Source organism: Megascapheus bottae, chromosome 3, assembly GCF_031878675.1.
Source record: "Megascapheus bottae isolate mThoBot1 chromosome 3, mThoBot2.hap1, whole genome shotgun sequence".
NCBI lineage: Eukaryota > Metazoa > Chordata > Mammalia > Rodentia > Geomyidae > Megascapheus > Megascapheus bottae.
Genome location: NC_143511.1, coordinates 20434679 through 20462352, shown reverse-complemented (window position 1 = coordinate 20462352; position 27674 = coordinate 20434679). Strand labels below are relative to the sequence as shown.

The window sequence follows — 27674 nt, the reverse complement described above, 5'->3', positions numbered from 1 at the left end:
TCAAACCATGATCCTCACACCTCAGTCTCCTGAATAGTTAGGTTTACAAGTGTGAGTCACGGGGGCTGGGCTTGAAGGATACTTTTTATTATTTTTTTTTGACTTTTTGAATAAATAAAAATTTATTGAATCAATGACAAAAACATAATCATAAATAATAAACAATGAACATAAAATTACCAAGAACCACATTCCCCTATTACAGCGACTAGATAATTACTAAACATGGTCTCATTTGAAGGATACATTTTAAAAGCCAAGTGTTGTGAGGATTGTGATGACTGTTCTTGAAAAGAAAACAAAAATGTGCTCATTGTTGAAAATGTGTTGAAATGGCATTTTAGCTTTCTTTCTCTGTTTCAAAACTGACAATTTATTCTATGGAAGTTAAGTATAGGTTCAGAATGCACCATTTCCTGTCCAGTTAAATCCTGTTTATATTGCCATGGTCCATTTTAATCAAATCATTTTAGTCTTGTCCAATGATGAAAGAAGTCTTAATTTAGGGTTTTAACTGAGAATGCTCTCCTGTCACTGGCAATTGGACACTTACATACTAAAATAATCAATAATTTCCCCCCCCAATAAAATGTTAGAACTTCTAGAATAACTGTAGCTAGAACACCTAAATGAGGCTGACACTGGTAGCTCACACCTATAATTCTAGCAACTCAGGAAGCTGAGATCTGAGAATTACAGTTCAAAGCTGACCAGGGCAGGAAAATTCAATGAGACTCTTATCTCCAATTAACCATCTCAAAAGCCAGAAGTGGAGATATGGCTCAAGCGGTATTGCATGAGACTTGAGTGCAAAAGCTCAGGGACAACACCCAGGCCCTGAGTTCAAGTCTCTGGACAAGGAAAAAAACGAAACAATGAAATAGTATTAATGAAGAAAATGAGATAGAGAAAAAAACTAAAATAACTCATAAGCAGAGCTTCCAAAGAGTTTTATAAACAGTTCATATTAACTTTATAATAAGAATAGCCCCTTACCTGAGTTTTTCCCTTAAATAATAAGTATTTAAGGACAACAGTCAGTGTTGATATTGTAGAATGCCAGGTGGAAATTATGATAGATACATGAGACAATGATTCAAAACAGCATACTACTCACATAGACAACATAATGTGGGTGGAAAGAGTAATGAACATCCCTTTTCACACTGTGGTAAGAACAACAAAATTAACTTTCTGCAGAGAAAGATGCCAAAGTAGAACTTGAGTATGGAGGGGATCTGAACTCAATAAATAAAAATAACTTTTGTAGTGATGATTAGAAGGAACCAGAACTATCCTGGGAAATGAACAAGAGTCACTTCACAGATGGTAAACACTTAGACAACTAGTTTAGAACACTGGTTTCAAAGTGTGCTCGCTGAACCTGCAACACCGACATCTCCCGAGAGCAGTCTGGAACTGCTGGATTTGAATTGGAGTGGGTGAGCACTAATCTGTGTTTCTGGGAATCCTCCTGCCAGGAGATCCTCATGCATAAGCCACTCTGAAGACCACTTCCATGTCTTCAACTCAAGCTTCTCAGCAGATGCTAATGTTTACAGCGTACATCAGACTCTTTTTTTTTTCCCCAGTCCTGGGGCTTGAACTCAGGGCCTGGGTACTCTGCATGAGCTTTTTTGTTCTAGACTAGTGCTCTACCACTTAAGCAACAACTCCACTTTCGGCATTTTAGTGGTTAATTGGAAATAAAAATCGCATAGACTTTTCCTGCCTGTACTGGCTTCAATCCCCAATCCTCAGCCTAGCTAGGATTACAGGCTTGAACCACCAGATCCAGGCTAACATATAATGTTAAAGGAAGGAAGGAAGATATGTGTTCTCCTTAACCAGCATTTTACATGCTGATTCATTTTGCCTATCTCCAGCACCCGTCTTCTCCACTTTTTTAGACTTCACATCAATTTTTACTTTTCTTAGTGAGATAAGTGAATAAATTTCCTCAGGTACTGCCAGCATCTGTGTTTTAGAACTACCAGCCCCCACCCATTGCTTCTCTTGGTTGCTTTCATCTATTAAACAAATACAGGCCAGATGTTATTTCCTGTGTTTTAGCATAGATTCACGAACAAAAATGTAGATATTTGACCTTGTGGAATGTATATCCAGGAGAATAGTCATCTGATACAAAAATAAAATATATTTGTACTAGGTCCTGTAGCTTATCCCTGTGATCCTAGATTATAACTCCAGAGGCGGAGATCTGAGGATCAACTCAGATCTCCAGCTAACACAAGCAGGAAGTCTGTGAGATTCTTATCTCCAATTAACCACTAAAAACTTGGTAGGGGGGTATGGCTTGAGTGGCAGAACACCAGCCTTGAGTGAAAAAGCTAACAAATGCTGCTTCAACCCTGAGTTCAAGCCCTAATATCAGCATATACACATCCAAAATAATAATAATAATAATAATCATTAATAATAATAATATAGATGTACTATAATAGCTGATACCCTGTATCTGGAGGTGTGGCTCAGGAAGTAGGGTATCAGCTTTGAGTGAGAAAGAAAGTGAGAACATGAAGCCTGAGGTTAAAGACCAGTACAGGCACACACACACACACACACACACACACACACACACACACAAACACACACACACACACACATGCTCGGGCTCAATTCTCTGTTTTTTAAAGAAGATCCTATACTAGCCAGGAGCCTGTGGCTCACATCTGTCATCCTTACCTCCAGTTAACCATCAAAAAGCTGGCTTGGGAGCTCTGGTTCAAGTAGTAGAGCACTAGCCTTGAGCAGATAAGCTCAGGGCCAAAGACAAAGCCTTGAGTTCAAGCTTCAGGACCAGCACACAAAAATAATAATAATAATAATAATAATAATAATTTCTTTAAAAACCCATAGTAATCAAAACATGGACTGCATACCCAACCTACGTGCCTCTGTTTTGTTTTCCTAAGTCGGCCACATTGAAAGGGGAGCACTTACTTGAAGAAAGCAATCAGCAGGTTCACCATGATGATGTACTGCACAAAGAGGTAGACAGCTTGCAGGAACGGGGTGAGGAAATAGCCGGGCGGGCAGGAAGTCTCGTTTGTACAAACTACAAAGGATGTGAAAGAACGAGAGATCAGACGCATCACCATCCCATGATCCTTAACACTCAGCCCATTAACTTTGCTTCAATGCCTTGTGTGTGTGTGTGTGTGTGTGTGTGTGTGTGTGTGTGTGTGTGTGTGTGTGTGTGTGTGCATGTTCCAGTCTTGGGGCTGGAACTTGGAGCCTAGTGGCTAGCTATCCTTGAGCCATAGCTCAAGCTTTTTTTCTTTTCTTTTAGTAGTTTATTGAAGAGTCTCACAGATTTTTCTGTCCTGACTGGCTTTAAACCATGATCCTCAGATCTCAGCCTTCTGGGTAGCTAGAATGAAAGGTAGGAGCCACCAGCACACAGCTCTTTATACATTTTAAAGGTTATTCCTTTCCACATCTTTTTGTTACTACCGATGTCTACAATAGATCCATCTGTGTCTGCTGGTGAAATCCCAGTCATACCAATTATCTCAGAAGCATAGACTTCTCCATAGATCATCCAGTATGGCTTAAACACGACATCTCTAGCAAGTCTCCAAGACAGAGGCTCCTTGGGTGAAAGGATGGCTTTGCGTGCCACCCCGAAGCTTAACAGAACAATAGCCATGATGATCACAATGTAGAACATGTTTCCAGCCTGCAACAGACCACAACACAGCTGAGCTCCCACACACACGTAAAATCCAGAATGCATCTAGCACTTCAGCACTCATAGTTATTGACAATAAAATCTAAAATGCCTAAAATGCCCTAGTCCATAGCAGCTCAGTTTTCCTTGGCAAAACTGTTTTCTCTTCACAGTATGTGCTTCAAGTCAGTGGACTCTGAATAACGATATATGTACTGAATGTAGAGGTATGGTCTCTCCTCCTCCTCCTCCTCCTCCTCCTCCTCCTCCTCCTCCTCCTCCTCCATCTACTCCTCCTCCTCCATCTATTCCTCCTCCTCTTCCTCCTCCTCTTCCTCTTCCTTCTCCTTTTCATCCTTCCCTTTCTCCTTCTTCATCTTCCTCCTCTTCCTCTTCTTCTGTGCCAACATGGACATGGATATAGTCCTTGAGCTTCTTATCTCAAGTCCTTGAGCTTTTTTTTTTTTTTTTTTTAGCACTTTACTACTTGAGCTGCAACTCCATTTCTGGCTTTGGGGTGGTTAATTTGTAGATAAGAGTCTCAAGGACTTTCTTAGCCAGGCTGGCTTTGAACCATGATCCTCAGATCTCAGCCTCCTCTGTAGTTATCATTATATGAATGAGCTACCAACTCCCAGTTCTTCTTTCTCTAACCTGTACTAAAATGAGCAAAATGTTTACTCACTAACACCTGACTTTTCATCAACGGGGCCACAGGTTAAGTGAAGAAAATTAGCTCCACGACTCCTCCCTCCCCAAACCATGTTCTGGGAAGATAATTTTGAGAAATCAATCCAGCTAGTTGCCTTTCTTCTACTGAGCACGTACTGACCACACATTTCCTCTGGATTCCATGAGTTTGCTTACCTTGTTGTCCTTAGGCTGGGCCCCTGAGAGCCACTTCAGCCAGTGGAACAACAATGACAGGCATCACTTCTGGTCCAGAGTGATGAACCTTCACCCCAAGACTTTCTCCATCTTTCTCATTCCCTGTTCCAGGCCACCTTAGGAGCCCCTACACTGACATGTAGGGGATTCCGTAACCCTAAATGTCTACCTAGACACACGCCCAGTGAGGCTTCCCCTGAGATGGACTAGTAACTCCAGCCTCCTTCACCTAGTAGCTGCCGATGGCACCACAAGCGAAGAAATGCTTTCTGCTATAGGAGAAAAAAAAGTGTGACATAGGAAAAGTCTGTTTTAGAGTCCTGAAGGTTCATATCCCTTAGGTTTGCACAATGCCTCACCCTCCAGAACCTGCCCCTTCCCGACAATGAGTATGCTAGGAGGGAAAACTTGAGGATGGTCTTGATCTACGGGCTAAGTCTGGGATGGAAAGGCCGATGCATAACAAGCTCAGATGGAATATTAGATGCAGATGACCCACTTTGAAATCCTGGCTCCAAGATGTAGGTCTTTGAAAAATATGCTTAACCTCTATTTTGTTGAGTATAAAAGGGGGAGAAGACTTATTGTTAGAGAAAGTTGCTAAAAAGACTAAATTAGTTAATATATACAAAGAAGTTAGCACAGGGTCCTTCCTATAATAAGTACTATTAATAATAGGGTGGCCACGTCTGGAGATTCATGCCTGTAATCCCAGCTACATAGGAGGTAATTGTTTTTCACATAGTGTGAATCCCTGTCATTAAAAAAAAACTAACTAAATGCAAAATGGTTAGGGGTTTGACTCAAGTGTTACACTTGCCTAGCAAGCTGAAAGTCCTAAGATCAAACTACACACACACACACACACACACACACACACACACACACACACACACACACTGAGTACCAGAGAAACAGTGAATGGCAAAAGTATAAACTGATACTCCAGGGGGTTCAGAACCACCTGTAATCCCAGCTACTCAGGAGGGTGAGATCTGAGGATCATGGCTCAAAGCCAGCCCAGGAAGGAAAGTCCATGGGATTCTTCAATAGACTACTCAGGAAAAAGCAGAAAATGTTGCTGTGGCTCAAGTGGTAGAATACTAGAGAGCCTTGTGGGAAAGAAGCTCAGAGACAGCAGTCAGGCCCTGAGGTCAAGCCCCAGGAACAGCAAAAAGAGAAAGAGAGAGACAGAAAGAGAGAGGGGGGCAGAGAGAGAGGTAGAAAGAGTGAGGCAGAGATAGAGAGAGGCAGAGAGAGAGAGAGAGAGAGAGAGAGAGAGAGAGAGAGGGGGGGGGGGGAGGGAACGAACCTAATCTATAGCTCTCTGGGATTATTGTGCTTAGATTCAACACATAGCATCTGGCCTAACCAAAAGGATAGATTGGTTATCTGGACCAACAATACAATATGGTTATCCAATAATGTTTCTTAAATATGTGTCTGTAATTACCTAGAAAGTAGTGATGAAATTATCTCATGGCCTTTGCTTCTAGAAACAATTTCAGGATTCACACTTTTCATTCTAGCTCTGCTAGAGGCTGAAATGAGAAGCAGCCATTTGAGGCTGACGTGGGCAAAAGCAAGACTGTATCTCAAGAATAACTAGAGCAAGCTGGGTGTTGGCAGCTCATGCCTATAATCCTAGCTACTCAGGAAGCTGAGCTCTGAGGACAGCAGTTCAAAGCCAGCCTGGGCAGGAAAGTCTATGAGACTCTTATCGCCACTAAACCATCAAAAACACCAGCAATGGAGCTGTGGCTCAAGTGATAGATTTCTAGCCTTGAGCAAAAAGAAGCTCAGTGACAAAGTCCAGGCCCTGAGTTCAAATCTCAGCACCAGCACACAAAAAAAAAAAGAAAGGAAGGAAAACAGTGAAAGAAAAGAAAAAGGGATTTCATAAATAGCTCAGCAGCAGAATATTACATAAGCAAGAACAGAAGCCTGAATTCAAACCTTAGTACCACCAGAAAAGAAAAAACTAAGAAAGAATACCTGCATATGACATCAGCTTGTACTCACCATTTTGGCAATCATGGTGACATATGGACCGGCATGTTGATTGACAGCAAAGAAGTCCATGAGCCTTGAGAACCAAAAGATGATGTTGATGCAATAGATGAGTCGCCCCACTGTGTGCCATGGGGGGAGACCCCAACGAAGGCCAAAACCAACTAAAAACAGGCCGATAGCCACCATTTCCATCAGATTCCAGTACTCACTAATCCACACCTTCACTTTCTGAGTAAACTTTTCAGGTTCTGAAATAAAAATCTAAAAGGAGAAAGGGAAATTTCAAGAATGAGGTTCAAAGCCGGGCACCGTGGCTCACGCCTGTAATCCTAGCTACTCAGGAGGCTGAGATCTGAGGATCAAGGTTCAAAGCCAGCGTGGGCAATAAAGGACCTGAGATTCTTATCTTCAATTAACCTCTAGAAAAAGGGAAGTAGGGTGTGGCTCAAGGATAGGGCAGTAGCCTTGAGCTGAAGAGCTCAGGGACAATAACCCAGGCCCAAGGGGTAGGATAGTATCATTGAGCTGAAGAGCTCAGGGACAGCGCCCAGGCCAAGTTCAAGCCCCATGACTCACCCCCCCCAAAAAAAAAATTAGGTTCAAGGCTGAGAACAAAGCCCTGTGATCTAGAACATGCTTACAACATCAAGACCCCAGGTTCTAGCACATGTCTAGCACATACAAGATCCTAGAGGAGGGGAAGAACCAAAAATCTCATCAGAATCATCAACCATACTTTGAAAGAGTAATAAGGCTGAGCAGAGGTGGCTCATGCCTGGAATCTGAGGTCTGTGGTTAAAAAGTCCATGAGACTATTGTCTCCAATTAACTAACCCAACACTAGAAGTGAAGCTGTAGCTGCCAGCACAAAGAAAAAAGGAAAGGGGGGGAGGGTAATGGGTACCAAGACATGTGAAAGGGTATCAATGTATGTGAATTAATGCACCTTCTATCTGGCAAATATCATGTAACCCTTTTACTAATTACAATAAAAAAAAGGAAAGGGGCTGGGAGTTTAGCCTAGTAGTAGAGTGCTTGCCATACACGAAGACCCAGGTTTGATTCTTCAGTACTACAAACATAGAAAAAAAGCTGGAAGTGGTGCTGTGGCTCAAGTGACAGACCACTAGCCTTGAGAAACCCCAAGGACAGAGCTCAGGCCCTGAGTTCAAGCCCTAGGACTGGCAAAAACAGAAGAAGGAAAGAAGGAAGAAAGGGAGAGAAAAAAGGAGAGGAGGAAAAGAAGAGAGTAGGGAAGGAAGGGAGGAAGAAAGGAAGAAAAGCAAGAAGGAAGGGAGGGGAGAAAGAAGGAAGAAATCCCACCAAACAATATTTCAAGGAGATTTGAAACTTGTCTATGATACTGAATTATACACGAGTTAATGGTGTTCAGGCTGGATCATCACTAGCAAACCTAACTATAATGAAAAAGAAAAGGTTCCTGTCTAGCTTTCATTGATTCATAGCCAGCATGGAGAAACCAAGATGTTTTATGCCTCACTATTACAATGGTCTGTAAGCTCCAGCTCCATTCATCAAACACACACCACCGTGCAATGGGCATCAACTGACAACAAGGAAACCAACACCACCCCTGAAAACATCGTTGTAAACTATTAGGAACACTTCATACCATTCACTATTACAAGAAACTACCCCTGAAATACTGTGCAAGCTAAACTGAACTGTCAATCCATTAAGCTACTTCCCCTAAAACACCCATACCATAATAAGAAGGCAGAATTCATATAAAGGTACTTCCCTGGATTATTGTCTAAATCATTTATAAATCTCACCTCATAGCTATCAGGCAATATAGGTATAATAACTAAGACTACACTTACTTATTACATAGCTATTGGTCAAATTATCTCATTTAAAAGTAATAGACTTAAATGCATAGATGTGAAGGGACAGACACACACAGTCTAAACCAGTCTAAACCATCAGCATTTGCAATTATAGTAATGGCCACATGAGAATGTTAATGTATTAATGACGAATGGCAAAATAGATAGAAAGAAAAATTTGGTTTGGTTTGGTTCATAGACAGCTTGTCCCACGGGAATTTTCAGCTTCAATTCTCCAAGGTAACTCACAAAGAACTTTGAAATGCCATAAATGAATTTCTTATGGGATGTAACTTCAACCCTCCATGAATAACTCCTAAGAGTAGTTACTGATAACCCAGAGATATTGCTAGGTGATAAAAATCAGTCCTACAAAAGAAAACAAAAACACCATTGACAAGGTAGGAATCTAACGGTTGGAAGGTCTAATGACAGATAGACTGTATTACATATCACCCTGGGACTGCTAAGTATAACTGCTAAGATAACAGCTTTCAAAGTCCAGCCATCAACAGGAAGGCTAAAGGGCTAACCTCCGAACATTTCCCCCAAGTAATCTTCTTGTAGCCTGCAAATCAGAATCAGCACTTTTCTTTCTCCTTCACCTCCCTGGGTAAGTCACAGGAGCTGAACCGATCTCTTCCAGATGTGTGAAAGAAAACTGGCACAGGAGAAAACTCACCTCCCTCACTTTCTCCGCAGCGTTGGTGAAGATGTAAAAGATCACAAGCCACTCCTGCGTGCTGGGCTGGGGCTGCATCTCCACCAGGACAGTGTAAGTGAATAGCATGAGGAAGGCCAAATATGCCATCTGCGGGAAAACAAGTAGTTCCCAATGTGAGTGCCAGTCAGCATGGACTGCCAGAGAAACCCAAGCATGGAGCTGCTGCTGGTGGCTCGCGGCAATCATCTTAGCTAGTTGGGAAGCCCAGGTCAGAATGATTACAGTTGGACAGAAAATTTCATGAGTCTGCATCTCCATCAATAGCAGGGCAGAACAGCACACGCCTATTCTCCTAAGCACATGGAAAGCTCATAGAGGGAGGATTTCAGTTCTAGACTTCCACAGGGGGAAAACTGTCCACAAGACTCCACCTCAACGGAAAATGCTGGGTGTGGTAACTGCAGAGATCTGTCCTATTACCTCAAACAGGAAGCCTAAAATAGATCTCAATAAAGTGTGTACCCGGGCAGGAAAGGTCACTTGTATCTGTGAAATAATCTACAGTACAAGTTCCCGTGTTGAAACTATGGCCATGATAAAAAGATGAGAGCACTAGCCCTGAGTGCAAAAGCCATAAGTGGAAAGGCCATGAGTGAAACAACACAAGGCCATGTTTTCAAGCCCCAGTAGCAGCACGAAAAAAAAAAAGATAAAAAAGAAAAAAAAAACACAAGCATGATCTTCAAAAAGTACAACATAAAAATATAACTTGGGGGCCAGGAGTTTGGCCTAGTGGTACAGTGTTTGCCTAGCATGCACAAAGACCCAGGTTCGATTCCTCAGTAACCCATACATAGAAAAAAGCCGAAAGTGGTGCTGAGGCTCAAGTGGTAGAGTTCTAGCCTTGAGAAAGTCCAAGGACAGTGCTCAGGCCCTGAGCCCAAGCCCAGGACTGGCAAAAAAAAAATTATATATATAAAACTTGGAGCTGGGTGCTGGAGGCTCATAATCCTAGCTACTCAGGAAGTTTAGATTTGAGGGTTGAGGTTCAAAGCATCCAGGAATATGTCTTATCCCTAGCACCAAATGTGATCAACACCTTACGATGGCTGTTTAACTACTGGCAGCTCATCTCCTTTCCTCTCTTCTTCAAATTGCTTAGATTTATTTAGCCATATTTTACATTTCTGAAATAGAGTCCTGCAGCATGTTGCCCAGGCTGGCCTCAAACCCAGAGACTCTTGGAAATCCTCTTCTCTCAGCCTTCTGTGAGATGGGGACAAGCCTACTTCACGGCTTGAGCTTTTATTTTACGCTTGTAACACTACCTTTGAAATGGAGACACAAATAACCTTTGGACAAAATAACTTAGAAAGCACTTCCTTTATCTTTGATTCAAAGGTCCTCACCATTTGGCCTTCAATGGTCCTCTAGCCTCATTTTCCACTGCTCCTTTCCTGCCTTAGGGCAGAAGCCTTGGGGTGGGGAGGCAAGAGTAGTCAGTGCAATAAGGAGGTTACACCCTGGAGGCCCCACAGAGATAACTCACAGGTCTGGCAAATGGCCCTCAGGAAAAGACCAGCCCATAGTATTAAAGGGAAATATATTATCCTTGGAAAAATCTCAGCGTATCAGGCAAAGGCTAGCCCCATTTAGCCAGAATTTGGGCTTTTGCTCCCCATCCTATGGCTTACTCAAGACAACAATGCTGCCTCCTGGGTCTCTACTCCCAGGACATTGAGGAGCAGAGGTGAAAAAAGTAAATAAAATTAAAAAGAAAAGCACTAGAGTTAGGTATTAGTACCTCCCATTTGTAATCCTAGCAACTCAGGAGGCTGTGATCTGAGGATCATAGTTCAAAGCTAGCCCAGGCAGGAATGTCCATGAGACTCTTATCTCCAATTAACTACCCCAAAAAAGGGAGGGTATCATGTGGTCTACTGGCCTTGAGCCAAAACGTTCAGGGACAGTGCCCATGGCTCTGAATTCAACTTCCAGTACCAGCACAAAACAAATACAAAAGCAAAAGAGAAAGAGAAGTGTGTAAGAATCTACCATTTTCTATCACAGGATTTGGTGCTGAGAATAAAAGTCACTGTTCTCAATTGAATGGAGAAGACACTATCCTAAGGATTTGACATCTGAATTTCCAGATCAGACTGTACATTCCAATACAGAATGGCAATCTGGCAGCAAGCCAAGAGGAAGTGAGGCCCTCCTCCCACCACCACTATCACCCCAGGAAACAGTAAGTGTATGCACCAAGCCTGTCCAAGAAGTACCCACCATAGATTCAGATTCTTTTTTAAAATTTTTTTATTGTAATTAATAGAAGGGTTACATTTTATTCGCCAGACAGAAGGTGCATTACTTCACAAACATTGATACCCTTTCTCATGTCTTTGTCCCCATTTCCCTCCCCCAGCCCCACCCCTCATCTTGTTTTCCCCCCTTCCCTGTCCAATTTCAAATAACTAAATACAAATATATCCAATATATCAGACAACAAAGTGAGATACTGTAACAATATGAGGTAACCAAGGGACAGCAAAAGAGATGAGAGATAACATAGTACATTAAGGACAACAATCACTCATTAGATTCAGATTCTTAAATTCAATAAATTGTGACCATTTCAAATTCATTGACTTGAGGGACTTTTATTTTGTGCTGATTAAAATACTCTGGGTAATAGCAAAGTTCTGTCCTACTGTAAATCCTCATAAAAAAGGAGCATTTGCAGATTTAAAAAAAATCGGCAGTCTAAATGTACTATGTTATCCTCATCTCTTTTGCTGTCCCTTGGTTATCTCATATTGTTACAGTATTTCACCTTGTTATCTGATATATTGGATATATGCGTATTTGGCTATTTGAAATTGGATAGGGAAGTGGGGAAAACAAGATGAGGGGTAGGGGATAGGGGAGGGAAATGGAGACCAAGTCATGAGAAAGGGTATCAATGTATGTGAAGTAATGCACCTTCTATCTGGAGAATATAATGTAACCCTTCTATTAATTACAATAAAAATATATGAAAAAAATCAGCACTCTAGGTGATACCTAGCAGACAGTTAATAAATGTTCATTTAATTTTTAATTGTGTATGTTTTTCCTAGACTTCTAATCTCTGCAGATAAAGAGTAATAAATGTATATATACCTAGAGATTCATAGCTTTATAATCTTATCTAATGTTCTTATTGTCAATAAATTCATGGAAGTAGAACAGTAGAACAGGCATGTTTAATACGTGAGACAAATATGACTACCTTTTGCACCAGAAAATCTGATTAATTACATGGTCACCAACAGAGTTTGCACCTACGTTTATTTACTTGTTTGTTTGTTGTGCCAGTACTGGTACTTAAACTCTTGGTTGGTGCTCAGTGCTTTAGGTTTTTTGCTCAGATGCTTCAGGTTTGAGCCACAACTTTGCTTCAGGATTTTTGCTGGCCAACTGGAGATAAAAGTCTTATGGGCTTTCCTTCTCAGGCTGGTTTCAAACCCCTAGCCTCAGATCTCAACCTCCTGAGAAGCTAGGATTACAGGTGTGAGTCACTGGCACCTGTTTCTAATGTTTTTAGATTAATACTTTTTTATTTGATTTAGCTAAGATTTTCTCTTAGTTCTTATCAAATTGCTCAAATATTTCATTGTATCTTCATGAAGGTGATAAAATCTCATTGTTTGAAGAGATATTTGATGTGCAAAACTACACACAAGTTATTCAAACCTACATATTTACTCAATAAGTATATAAAATAGTTGGCCATGTAATACCTCGAAGTGCCAATAGAACATATACTTAGATAGAGATCATTTTATAATCTTACTTCAAATGCTTTAGGAACAGAAAGCCATGGGTCTTCGAACTTAAAGCATTAGAAAAATAAGCACTACTATATATGTGAAAAGCACACACAGTATTTATAGTACAGTTTATGCTTGCTCTGAATCTTTACTCTCTATAAATGAAATTTAGCAGTGGATCACAGAATTCAGCTTCTACTTTTGGTTCTTTTCAGTTCACTCATAAGCATATATACATATATTTTTTTGGCCAGTTCTGGGGCTTGAACTCAGGGCCTGAGCACTGTCCTTTGGTTTTCTCAAGGCTAGCCCATTACCACTTGAGTCACAGCATCATTTCTGGCTTTTTCTGTGTATGTGATACTGAGGAATCAAACCAAGGGCTTCTTGCAAGGTAGGCAAGCACTCGCCCTCTAAGCTGTGCTCCCGGCCCTCAGAAGCATATTCTCCTGAAGGAAAAAAATACTTGTAATTTTCGTCTGTATAACACATTATCCCTACAAAGAAAAAGAAATCTGATTCACTTCATGATTTTCTTGTTTAAGATGGGAAGAGAGAGTCAGATGCTGGTGGTGGTTCACACTTGTAATCCTAGCTACTAAGGAGGTTGAGATTTGATGATTGAGTTCAAAGCCACCCCAGGAAAAAAGCCCATGTGACCTTTATCTTCAATAAATTACACAGAAAAGGTTGGAAGTGGCTCTGACTCAGGTGGTAGAGCCTTGAGCAAAAATAAAAGGGACAGTGCCCAGGCCCGAGTTCAAGTCCCAGAACTGAAAGAAAAAGAAGAGGAGGAAGGAGGAGGAAGCAGAAGAGGAGGGGAAGAGAATTTGCCCATCTGACAATGCTACCAACAGCACTGCCAAGTTCAAGTTTGTTCTTTGTTCATTGCTCTGAATGCTCAATGCTATTGTGCTAACTAAGCACCCAAGAAGGAAGAAGCTTGCCCTCCAACTCCCACAGCTCTGTCTTCCCTGTTTTCCTCCAGTCCTCCTCAGCCACTCTGTTATCATTTATTCCAACCTGAAGGATCATGTATATCATTATCAAAATTATCCACTATTAATCAAACAAAATTAGAAAGACACAAACCGTGTAAAACCAAAACTTGACAATGGGCGCACTGTAGAACTCATAGACTTTCCTCGTCCAGGGAAGGCCTTGGGGTCCCTTCCTTACATGAAATTGCTGATTTTCACTCAATTTCTCATCGAGCCCCTTTTCCAAATCACAGTCTTTCTGTAAAACAGACAACAACTTTGTAGCCATGCATTTCAAAGAGAGTTCCTGCTTTGCTTGGAAGGAGACAACCAGGTTCAATCCCCACCCAAGAACTAATGATGACAGTAATAATAACAGCAACAGTAACAGCCACAAATAATAATTTTCTATCAGGTGCCTGACGTAAATATGAACAGTATAGATATCCAAAACATATAATAAGTGATATAAAATAATCATATTCTAGCCTCCAAACTCCAGCTTTAAGCTTGAAGAGAGCAAAACATTTCATGTCTTATATGACTCTTTGACTGAGGGGTACAGGATCATTCTGAAGTGCAAGCTGATCAAACTCAAAGTCAGTGGTCCTAAGTGTTGTAAGACGTTCGTGTTCCTCATTTAATTTTTTTTAGCAGTGATATCTTTTAGAGTTCAAAGAGATTTACAAATCCCTGTGAACTAGATAATGGATGATAATGGATGATAAATACATTCCTGAATGCAAGCATATGTTAAACATTCAATACATTAATACAAGGGTACATAAAACATTAGGCAGCCGGAGGCCAATAGCTTACATCTGTAATCCCAGCTACTCAGGAAAGTCCATGAGACTTTTATCTCCAAATAACCATCAAAAAGCCAGAAGTAGAGCTGTGCTCAAGTGGTAGAATGCTAGTCTTGAGAGAGAGAAAAAAAGCCATGTTTAGAATGTAGTTGCCCTTTTGGATTCTGAAAATCCCAGGTGGAACTATAAGTCAGAATGGAGGGAGGGAAGACAGGGAAGCAGAAAGGTGAGAAAGCAAGGAGGAAGAAGAAATGGAGAAAGAAGAGGAAGTAAAAGGAGAAAATAATGCACACCTACCCAAACGATAGTGATTGTTAAAATAATTTAGCAGACACATTAGCCTATCAGAACAGAGGCACAAAATAATCACGAACATATGCCATTAATAAAACATTATATAATTACTTTCTGCCTAGCATTTACTGAATACGCCTTCAAACATTATAATAAATATTGTAACAAAGCAAAATGCATATCAGAAAAGATATTAAATCCAGGAACTGGTGGTGGCTCAGACCTATAATCCCAGCTACTCAGGAGGCTGAGATCTGAAGATTGGAGTTCAAAGTTGATCCAGACAGAAAAGTCTATAAGACTCTTTATCTCCAAGAAACCAGCAAAAAAAGCTAGAAGTAGAGCTGTGGCTCAAATGGTAGAGAGCCAGCCTTGAGTGAAATAGTTTAGAGATAGCATTTGAGGCCCTTAATTGAAGCCTCAGTGAGGCAATAAATAAAAAGAAAGAAAGAAAAGAAAACAGGAAAGACATTAAACATGTACCAGAGAAGATTCTTGCTACACCTCACAGGAATATTGCATTTTTTAAATTTTTTAAAAGTTGTGGGGCTTGTGTGCACATGACTGTATGAACATAGGTTGCTAGAGAAGCCACTCTAGATATCTATAAGGATTCAAGTAAAATAACTGATATCCACCAAGTGTAACCTAGGGAACTTTCTGCAGATTGGACCGGTGAAAATCAGCACAAATTCTTAATGTATATCTTTATAAGTGAGAATTTCACCACTGCTTCTTTACAGTAGTAGGTCAATTTATGATACTATTCTCCCAGGAAAAATGATATAAAAACGCCCTTTCTTTTGTCTTGAAAGCAGAAATGGAATGTATTGCTTAATTGGAGTGAATTAGGTCTGCTGTACAGTCACTAATGTCCTGTCTATCCAGTTTATAATGAAATTCTGATTAGACAGAAGAGAACTACATGCCTAATAGATAGTAAGAGGTATTGTAGAATAATGCAGGACACATCATGAGACTCAAATGCAATGGCAAAGAAAATTATTGTTTGACTCAAATTACTGGAGACAGATGTGGGAATGCATGCCTCTCCGAGACAGGAGATTATGAATTAGAAGCCAAGCTAAGCTAAATAATGAGACTTTATGCTTGTCCCCATCAAAAAGATTCCTATTTGAATAAGCTTTATGGATAAATATATATATATATTCATGTACAGTCAATTCACAAAAACAGAATTCAGAATGATACTGTACTAACCACATAAACATTTTCTTTGGTGGTGTTAAGGTTTTGGTCACCGTAATACCATGTAAACTGGAAATCCTGGGATTGGGGGACGTGTGACATTTCAGCTTTGCTTTTAAATTCCAATGTCAGGATGGTCGGTGGCACAAGAATACTAAGGATGATCTGTCAGAGAAAACAAGATGAGAGAAGAAGAAGATACACAAGATTATTATCCAGAGAATAACACTGAGACCTTAAACACATAAGAGATGTCACACACACACACACACACACACACACACACACACACACACACACCCTTGTTAATCTTCATTGTATTTTTTTTTCATGCTGAAATAACCTTTTGGGGGTTTATTTTAAAGTTGGCTTTCCTGCAAAGATTCTCTGGACTTTCTCCAGTTCTAACACATTTGTTTATTTTTTTCCTGATGTCCAACGTACAATATGACCTTTCTAGTTTGGGGAGGGAAAAGTAGTGAAACCATACACAATAATTATAACATTATGGCAACTCCATATCCAGAAGAGGCTTCACACCCCATTTCCTTTCCCCACTGTGTACCTCTAGGCATGTAAATAGGGTTCATCAATGTCCAGGTCAATCACAGCAGTTCTCATTTCCCAGGAATAGGCTGGAGCCCATCACATGAAAAGCAGTTAAGTAAATTTTCACATAACTCTATGTGAAATTACTACACTCTCATCACTTGGAGTTAGCCTGGCTGATAATTGGGCTTTAAGAACTGCAGAACAATGGTTTACTGCATTCTGAGACTTTAAGAAGATAAGTCAGGCATCTTAAGTAACTCACCCTTTGTTTAGATAGGAAACAGTCTTACTTGTGTTAAGTTCTCTCTCTCTCTCTCTCTCTCTCTCTCTCTCTCTCTCTCTCTGTCTAGCTCTGTGTGTGTGTGTGTGTGTGTGTGTGTGTGTGTGTGTGTGTGTGATGTGAAGTACAAAATTACGTAAGTAAAGTTTCAGGAATAAGGACCTCTAGTATACTAAATGTACAGGACACTCATGCTTGTAATCCTAGCTACATAGGAGTCTGAGATCTGAGGATCACAGTTTAAAGCCAGCCCAAGCAGAAAAGTCTATGGGACTCTTATCTTCAATTAATCACCACAAAGCCAGAAGTGGAGTTGCAGTGCAAGAGGTAAAGTACCAGCTTCAAACAACAACAGCAAAAAAACTTCAAGGGGTAGGGGTAGGGGTAGTGGTGCTGTGGCTCAAAGAGCAGGGCACTAGCCTTGAGCTGAAGAACTCAGGAACAGTGCCCAGGCCCAGAGTTCAAGCCCCACAACCCACAAAAAAAAGCTCAGAGATTACACCAGGTCCTGAGATCAAGGCGCGCGCGCACGCGCGCACACACACACACACACACACACACACATACACACAAATGTATAAGACATGGCCATGAGCTAAATGATCCCCCATAGTTCACCCCCTTGGATGTTTAAACAAAGTTATTGTCAGAGATAAGAAATTAGAGAGAGAGACCCATTCACATCTCTACTTCATCATTTTCAATTCTGAACTCAACATCCATCAACAGAGAACTTCCCCCGACAATTGCACTTTCTGTAGCATCTACTTCAGAAAAAAAAAAAAGGCCAAGGGGGGAGGGGGCAGATACTGACTCCTCACTTGGGCCCACAAATGTTAGAGCAGGATTCACATTTGGCATTTCTACCTCTCCTTTGAATCTGTGCCCTTTGCTCAGAGCCATTTCCTTCTATAGTCACCTTGGAGTTCAGGAAGGACAGGCCTGAAGACTAAGCATCCCAGCACAGGAGTTGAAGCTGCCCACTGCGCTATAAGAAATGATGACTTTTTTGTTATATGTGGGGCTAGAAACCAGGGCCTGGGTGCTGTCCCTGCGCCTCTTTAGGCTTAAGACTAGCGCTGGACCACTTTGAGCCACAGCACCACTTTGGACTTTTGAGTAGTTAATCAAAGATTAGTATCTCACAGGGACTTCTTGGCCCCAGCAGCCTTCACAGTGATCCTTAGATCTCAGCCTCCTGAGTAGCTAGGATTACAGGTGTGAGCCAGCAGGACCCAGCTAGCAATGACTTTCTTATAATGACCAGTGCTGAGATAACAAACATCCAGCCACGCTTCTGTTCACCTGTGACCACGGCACTACACTGGTGAGCACATTTTAATAATCATGCACAGCTCTGTACCCCTTTCCAGATCTTCCCCCATTTATTTTTTTATATTTTCTATTGTAATTAATAAAAGGGTTACATGATATTTGCCAGATAGAAGGTGCATTAATTCACATACATTGATACCCTTTCATATGTCTTGGTCCCCATTACCCTCCCCCCCACCCCCCCAGCTTGGTTTTCCCCCCTTCCCTATCCAATTTCAAATAACCAAATACAAATATATCCAATATATCTGATAACAAAGTGAGATACTGTAACAATATGATATAACCAAGGGACAGCAAAAGAGATGAGAGATAACATAGTACATTAAGGACAACAATCATTTATTATATGGCTTTTGTTTCAATATCCTGGAGGTCCTTTCAATTAGCTTCATACTATATGGCCTTATGTGTCAAGGTTTTGCTCTATTGCACATCTCTGCTAGTAGAGCCCAAGGTTTCTACTGATTATGACAAATGAGGGAAACCACTGAGCCTAAGTTCCTTTGAGTCTGGCTTACTTCACTAAGTCTTTGGCCCATCTTTTAATGGGATGGTTGTTACTTTGGAGATTAGTTTTGGAGTGATTCAATTTTTTGAGCTGTTGATATATTTTAGATATGAGGCCTTTGTCCGCTGTATGGTTGGTGAAGATCTTCTCCCACTCTGTAGGCTTCCTGATTAGTTTACTAGCTATGTCCTTTGCCATACAAAAGCTCTGCAGTTTAATGCAGTCCCACTTATCCAGCCTTTCTCTGATTTGTTGTGATTCTTGGTCTTTATTAAGAAAGTTTCGACCTGTGCCAAGGAGGCCTAGTGTATCTCCTATTCCTTCCTGTAGAGTTTTCAGTGTGTCGGCTTTTACCTCCAGGTCTTTGATCCATTTGGCGTTAATTCTAGTGCAGGGTGATCTTCCCCCATTTAAACCTAAAGTTCATGTCCTTAGCCCAGGATGGGCTGAAGTACTTACATTCCTCTTCCCACAGTGTGCCCTTGCCACATAACAAATCTCTCTGAACCCTTCACTTCTCTTTCAGTAGTGTGTTGGAGTCAGTAGCCAGATTTACAGAAGTTAGGTCTCTGGCCTCCAACTTCCAGTTACATTTCTTCAATATCTTGCTAAATAAGAATTGATCAGATATCACTTTTTTATGATATAGATTTTATTGCATCCTTAGGCCCAAGAAAACTAAATAACTTGACAAATAGATACAGGAATGAGAGACTGAATACACAAACATCATGGGCAAACAGTAGAATCACAGCCACATTTGCAGGAATCAGATATCACTTTTTTTTCCCTCCTTGTGCTAATTCAACTTTGAACTTGGAGCCTGGGCACTTTCCCTGAGCTATTTTTCCACAAGGCTTACCTTCTAGAGTCACAGCTTCACATCTGACATTTTTTTTTTTTGTGGTTAATTTAAGGTAAAAGTCTCATGGAATTTCCTTTAGGGGCTGGCTTTGAACTGTAGTCCTTAGATCTCAACCTCCTAAGGAGCTAGGATTACAGGCATGAGACAAAGATGCCTGGCTCATAGTTTTTGAATAACATTCCCCTTATTTCTATAATGTCCCTACTGGAAACTAAAAGCTCTTCTATTTTTCATTACTTGGAGTTTACTGCCACCACCAACTGTGTCTATCTATCTAGTATCTAATATCTGTAGCTATCTATCTAATATCAATAGCTATGTGTATATATGTATGTATATACAGCCTCGAACACACACATACATAACGTATATGTTCATATGTATGCATATGTATGTTTGTTTGTTTGTTTGTTTGTTTATTGTCAGTCGTGGGGCTGTCCCTGAGCTCTTCAGCTCAAGGCTACTGCCCTAACCCTTGAGCCACTGCACCACTTCTGGTTTTCTAGTGGTTAACTGGAGATAAGAGTCTTACAATCTTTAGTGCCCAGGTTGGCTTTGAACTGTGATCCTCATATCTCAGCCTCTTGAGTAGTTAGGATTCCAGGTGTGAGCCACTATGCCCAGCAGTATGTGTTTTTAAATAGTCATTTTGTTTGGGATCTACACACACACACACACACACACACATACACACAGGCACACGCACACACTTTTCCGGTTTCACCTTTGTACAGTGAATATTATGTCCTTATCTCTCCCCAATCATCTGTCCCCAGCCCCCTTAAATCCCACCCCTTCCTGGCAAAATATACTTCAGCTTCCTGGTATGACTCTGATTAAACTGGCAGTTAATTACACGTGTTCTTAACTTGTAACCACCTTCACATGAGCATGGCTTTGTGCTGGACATAGTGTGAGAAATGTTCATTTATCCCCCCATTTGCAGAGTCACTGTGACAATAGGAGAGGAAATAGTTTTCTAAGAGTCCCCTGGGAGGATCAAGTATAAGGCCCTGCTCTGAAAGACACCCTTCCAGGATGAAAAAAGAACATGCACTCAAGAGTTCTCACTTCCACAGGAAACTACTAAACCTTCAACGCCTTTTGGTCAGTGAATTTACCTTCAACCAAGAGTTTTTTCTCATCTTCAGGCGCCCCGTCCACATGTCTGTGAGCAGCATTTGGGTGCAGGAATGTGACACGAAGGGGCGCAGCCCTCCAGACACAGCTAGTTTCAAGCAGGTAGAATTGCTCCAGTTCTTGAGTTCGTACGTCAGCAGCTTCATGGCCATCGGCTCATTCAGCTTGAATGCCTTCTCCAGCACATCCAGGGCCAGCTGGCCAAACTGCCTGGAAAACCAGGGAATGGAGAGGTAGGCCAGGACACCAGAAATGGTTGAAAAGACTGGACTGGACACTGCAAAACACACCAGCGAATGGTGGCTTATGCCTGCAATTCTACCTACTTGAGAGGCTAAGATATGAGGATTGTAGTTCAAAGCCAATCTGAGCAGGAAAGTCTGTGAGACTCTTATCTCCAATAAACTAGTCAGAAAAAGCTGGATGTGAATCTGTGGCTTAAGTAGTAGAGTATTAGCCTTGAGCAAAAAAGCTCAAGGACAGCATCTAGTCTCAGAGTTCAAGCCCCAGAACACACACACACATACACACACACACACACACACACACACACACACACACACACAGAGAGAGAGAGAGCAAAATAAGACTCTATTTTAAATAAGAATCCCCTCTGCAGCAGGGTGTCAATGGCTCACACTTATAATCCTATCTATTCAAGAGGCTAAGATTTGAGGGTTGCAGTTCAAAGCTAGCCCAGGCAGGAAAATCTATGAGGGTTTTATGTCCAATTAACCAAAAAGCCAGAAGTAACGCTATCACTCAAATAAAATGCCAGGCTTGAGCAAAAACAGCTAAGGGATAGCACCCAGTCCCTGAGTTTAAGTCCCAGTACTGGAACACACATACAATTTTTTTTAAAATGTCTGCAAAAACTAGGAAACTGGTTGGTTAGCAAAGGGGATTCTCAGATCAAGTGTGTTTACACTGTAGTGTGTAGAGTTACTTTATATCTGAACTGCACATAGAAGGAAGGCATTCAATACTAGATGTACAGCCAGGTGTAGTCTTCTTAATAATACAGAAAACACTGTTCAAATCTAAATGAGTTACCAAGGAACATTTTGGAAACTTGATTTATTTCTTTTTTTTACTTACTCTGACAAAATAATTTGATGACAAATAAGAAGCCAGACATGCAAACACTCTCCTGGACTTTTCCAAGAAGTTGTTTTGTATGAAAACAAATAAGTCATTCTTTGAAATCTTAAATCAAGATTATATATTAATTTCCATTAGTTTGCCTTCTGTACTCATGACTCACACTTTGGTAATCACAATAATTTGAAAGACTTTTAATCTTTTCTATCCTCTGCCATTCCTCTCTGTTGCTTCTTTATTGTTGTAACTTTCCACAAATGAGTTACATGTTAACTGCTGGCACCTAACAAGTCTTAATAGCATTAAAGGCTTTGAAAGTCTGGAGGGCCTCTTAGCACCATTCATTTACAAATAATTAACTACCCTGGCACCAAATTACTCATGCCTGTAATCCCAGTTACTCAGGAGGCTGAGATCTGAGGACTGTAATTCAAAGTCAGTCTGCACAAGCAAGTCTATGAGGCTCTTACCTCAACAAAACTACCAACCCACCACCCCCCCCCCAAAAAAAAAAAACAGAAGCAGAGCTGTGGCTCAAGTGATAGAGTACTAGCCTTGAGTAAAAATGATCAAGGATAGCCCATAGATCCTAGGGCTTGAACTCAGAACACATACACATACACATACACATACACATACACATACACATACACATACACACACACACACACACACACACATATGAGGATCTATGTATACACACACACACACACACACACACACACACACACATACACACTATAGCTAGGAATTTAGATAGTAGAAATCTAGTTAATTGACTTGTCCAGTTGGTAAACATCTGGATTTGGGATCAGCCCAGCTTTCCTGACCTCAAATCCATCTCTCCTCCTTCTAGTCCTTAAAATCCTAAACTAACTGCATATGGTGTTGCCAGTCTGGAATCCCAGCATTTGGCAGGCAAAGGTAAAATGTTCATGAGTTCCAGGCCACCCTGGGCTACATAAAAAGGCTCTATCTCCATAGAAAAAACATAAAATAAAATATTTTTTAAATGCTTTAATAGAAAAATCTCTTCCTCATAGTTTACATTCAGTCAACTTGGCTAGATTAAGATATATCTAGAAACCCTGTGAAGAATTATGTTGAGTGTGTCTATAGTTTTTGTTTCCACAAGAACTAAGAGGAAGACTCTCCCTCAGTGTAATGGGCACATCAACCTGCCTAAACCCCAAGGAGAACAAAAATAAGATAAATAAACAAGACAAATTAGTCTCTGGCCCTGAATCTGTGATGCACTCATCCCCTGCCTTGGACATGCAAGTCCAGGTTCCAGAGCCAGTAGGCTCCAGGATTTACACCAGTAATTCCTTCACCAGCCTCACCGGCACCTAGCTAGGTCTTCAGATTCATACCCATGCCACCAGTGTCCCAGAGTTTCTAGCCCACTGACCTTACAGAACTTCAGCCACACAATCCCAGAAGCCATTTCTCTAATAAACCCCAAGTCCCATATTTACTTACACATCCTTACTGGGGGAGGCGGGGTCTTATCTTTCCGAAGAACCCTGACTAATGCACACGACAAGTCTAATTACAAATATTAAGCTTCGGGAAAGTGTCTAACCATTCTAATTACTACCCAAGTCTAGTAGGAAGTGCAGAGGGAATACCTACTTTGAGTAATTTTTCAGCTCTTCAGAAGTGTCATCCACCATATTGCTCTCTTTAGCCTCTCGGGCCATGGCTCGGTACAGGATACAAGCAATCACTGCCTTGACTGTGGCCTCTTCACCATGCTGCCAGAAGAACATAGCCATCTTCTGCCTCTTCATCAGCACAGCCCAGACCAGCAGGTCATTGTATGGATAGATAAAGCCAGCAGACTCGGAGTCCTCTACGTGTTGTGTTTCTTTTGACTGCTTCCCTGATTTATTAGGGAGTCCAGATTTTTCCTGCTGGAAAATGGAAATAGGAATAGGATCTCAAATACTCAAATGAAGTTTGTTCATTTAATGCAATGCAAGTATCCTAGAGATATTTTTGAAAAGTAATACGAGGAAAACCAGGCACTGGAGATTCACACCTGTAATCCCAGCTACCCAGAAAGCTGAGAACTGAGGATTTAGGTTCAAAGGAAGCCAAAGCAGATAAATCTGAGAGATTCTTCTCTCCAATCACCCATCGATAAGCCAGGAGTAGAAGTGTGGCTCAAGTGGACAAGTACCACAAACATAAGGGGCCAGGAGTGTGACCTAGTTGGTAGCGTACTTGCCTAGCATGCAGAAATCCCTGAGTTCCATTCCTCAGTACCACATACACAGAAAAATACAAGCATGAGACCATGTCCAGCACTGGTATTTCGCACCTGTAATTCGAGCTAATCAGGAGGCTGAGATCTAAGGATCATAGTTCAAAGTCATCCTGGGTAGGAACATTTCTGAGACTCTAATCTCCAATGAACCACAAGAATTCAGAATGTAGAGCTGAGGGTCAAGTGGTAGAATGCTAGCCTTGAGCAGAAGAAGCTGAGAAAGAGCACTCCCAAAGATTGGCACAAAGTAAAAAAAGAAAGAAAGAAAAAAAGAAAGAAGTAATAATTGCTCTGACACAACTTTATAATCCAGTAAGGAAAATTTAGACTTTTTGTAGTAATCCACTTCTTGTATTTCATAGATTCAGGGGCCCTAAACTATGTTATCCTAAATTAATTTAGCAAAACCTGAATTACTCTCACTTTGAGATATATCTAGGAACTGTATGATAACTTTTAATTTCTCAAGAGAATTAGCTGAAATCTTGAATGCATGAAAGGGAAGAATTCTGAAAAAAAATGAGAAAAACAAACCCAATGTCACCAAACAGATGAATCATCTTCCCCTTAGAAAAATATTCTCGGCCAGGTACCAGTGGATCACACCTGTAATCCTAGCTACCATGGAAGCTGAAATCTAAAGATCGAGATTCAAAAACAACATAGGCAGGAAAGTCCATGACAGTCTTATCTCCAATTAACTCCTCAGAAAAAGCTGGAAGTGGTGCTGTAGCTCAAGTGGTAGAGTGCTAGCGTTGAGCCCAAAGAGACTCAGGGACAGCCCATAGGCCTTGAGTTTCAAGTTCAAACCCCAGGACCAGTCAAAAACAAAAATATAAAAAAGAAGGAAAGAAAGTAAAATATCTCTGAATTTATTACATACATCCAAATACATGTTTTCTTTCCTTTACCCTAAAGCCATTTCTCTACAGATGGTTATGACCATTATCTTTTAATAATGCTGAGATGATAATTCTTCCTATTTTAGACCCACTCTTCATAGCTCATCTTAAATGCCTTAATTCCCATGTCTTTTATGTCACTTCTCACACCTGCATTTCACTGTTCTTCATACAATACTGTAGGATGAATCTCAGACACCATTGTATCTGCTCCTTCCTACCCTCTTCTCACTGCAACCAAGTACTAGAAAACATTAGCCTCAATCATTGATCTGAGTAATTTGGAAGATCATAGAAAAGATAGATAGATAGATAGATAGATAGATAGATAGATAGATAGATAGATAGATAGATAGACAGACAGACAGATATTCTTCTTCCTCTCTTACTAGAAATAGAAAAAATATATATTTATCAATGGTGAACACAGGCTCTAGAAATAAAGAGAATCTCTGTTCATTAATGATGTCTGAGAGTGACCAAAAAACCTTTCCACCCCAAGGACTTCAGAAAGCAAACTTCTTCCTGTCAATCTAGTATTCATTCCCACAGAAACTCACCAGCAAAAGCATTTATCCCCAGAGGAGAACAGGACTATATTTTTGTTAAGATATTAAGCTAAAATTAATTTCAAAAAAGCCTCTAAAAGGTTAGAAAGTGGACACAAAATGGAAACCAGGGAGAACTGAAGGCAAAGAAAGAAACCACCTTTACATCCAACTTGCCTTGTGCTGGATGAAGGTATGGCATTGGGCCAAGAATTATAAATGTCTCATACCACATCAGAGGCAGCCAGCCTGAGCTGGCATCTGCATAGAGCCAGGGGAAGAGAAACTGAAGGACCAGGCCAGGAGTTGCAATGTCATCGCTGTGCCTCTGCTCATCCTTTCCTAGAGGTCAGCTGTGTTATGCCTGAGACTTCTGCCATGTGTTTATGGCCCTCATAAATAATTCCTGTAACTGTCCCGCCCTACCCATCATTTAATGAAAGAACAGTCTCAGTATATGAAAATAACACTTCCTTTCAATCCTAAGAGGAAATGAGTAGTACCTTGGCTTTGTAGGGCTGAGCCGTTCTGAAGAACTGGGATCGCAGCGTGCTCTGTGTGTCTTCTGGGGGCTCGGCTCTGTTGTCTGAGGGGTGTCTCTGGTGAACTGGGTGCTGGGAAAGGCTCTGAGCAAAGCTAGTGGCTCTCTGGTAGATGTTGTTATTTTGTATTTTCAAGAAAACAAAACAATTTTAAAATGAAATGATTGTAACGGTAATATTTCCTCTGTAGAAAATATGAAAACTCTATAATGTCTACCAAATTATTCACTGTTGTCTCTCCTCTATGATGGATAATTAATCTCCCCAGAGAGTAATTATTCATCAGCCAGAGCACCCCATGTTCTCATCTGATAATACTGTTATTTCTTACACCTTCTACAACACTCTTCTCACTCCTACATGCCTGCATTCCTTTTCTATGTGGAAATTTCATTACAACCAATGGATGTTCTAGCCTTGGAACTAGTTCATAGTAGGCAATCAAGATTTATAGTAGTGATAAGAAAAAGTTCCCATTCACAAACAGGTTCAAGGTTAAGGTGAAATTAGAAAGTTCTGGGATTTCTCCGGGTATTACCTATTATCTTCATTGTAATTCCCACAGCAAGGCCCAAGCACCACATCAATCATTCTATTACCATGAGCTTTTCATCAAGAAGAAACAAAACCAGAAAGGAGCATTCTCAAAGAGATAGGCTAACAAACTACAGGATTTGAACCACTTGGTTTAACTCTGGTTTGTCTTTTCTGTCATGGATAAAAGTGAATGGGCTTCTTAACACTCTCAATTTAGCACCATTTTTACTACAATACAGAAGGAAGAGTATTATTATAGTAATCATGACATGGATTAACCCGACTATTCTAAGTTATTCAATTATGTATTATGTTCAAAGAAAGTGGTTTTATTTTCAGGTATTATTTTGTTCAGTCCTTCTGATAAATTTATGAAAGGGATAATAACATTCCTACTTGATGGAACAGGTGTATGGAGCTTATTGCTTACAATTATATAACTCCTAAGGGACAAAGGGAGGATTCAGCCTCAGAGCTTTCTGTCTCCAAGTCATATGCTGGCTGCTACTAGAACATAGCAGCTGTCTTCTGTGAATCAGTATAAACCTGGGCTCTTCTCCTAGACAGTAATCTCCTGTGGTGAGCCTGTTGCAGAAAGGCTGCAAGCTTCCCAGTGGCTGAGCTCTGCTAGGCAGAGCTCACAGCAGTATGAATTGCCTTTGAATGAAGGAACTTAAACAAATCTTCCTATCTCAGGGATCTCAGCAGAGATTGTCTGCTGGATGATACTTGGGTTCCTATCTGTTTTGCCTTGCTTTGTTTCATTCATTCACAGTCATCTCCAGTGACAAGGGTCCCCTTGTCACTTTGATGTGTGAGCCCCTTTACTACTCTGACCCTCCACATAAATGCCCCCACACTCCCTTTTCTAATGTC

The 27674-nt window shown here is 40.8% G+C and overlaps 1 protein-coding gene across 1 annotated transcript in view; it reads right to left on the bottom strand.

The window, feature by feature from the left end:
- Positions 1 to 27674, bottom strand: part of Trpm6 (transient receptor potential cation channel subfamily M member 6) — a 131718-nt gene that overhangs the window by 47838 nt on the left and 56206 nt on the right. Inside the window, 9 exon segments of the mRNA XM_090329291.1 lie at positions 2965 to 3131; positions 3422 to 3703; positions 6605 to 6856; positions 9128 to 9256; positions 14014 to 14160; positions 16226 to 16378; positions 20878 to 21106; positions 23633 to 23913; positions 26223 to 26366. Coding sequence (XP_090185417.1) covers positions 2965 to 3131; positions 3422 to 3703; positions 6605 to 6856; positions 9128 to 9256; positions 14014 to 14160; positions 16226 to 16378; positions 20878 to 21106; positions 23633 to 23913; positions 26223 to 26366 — 1784 coding nt within the window.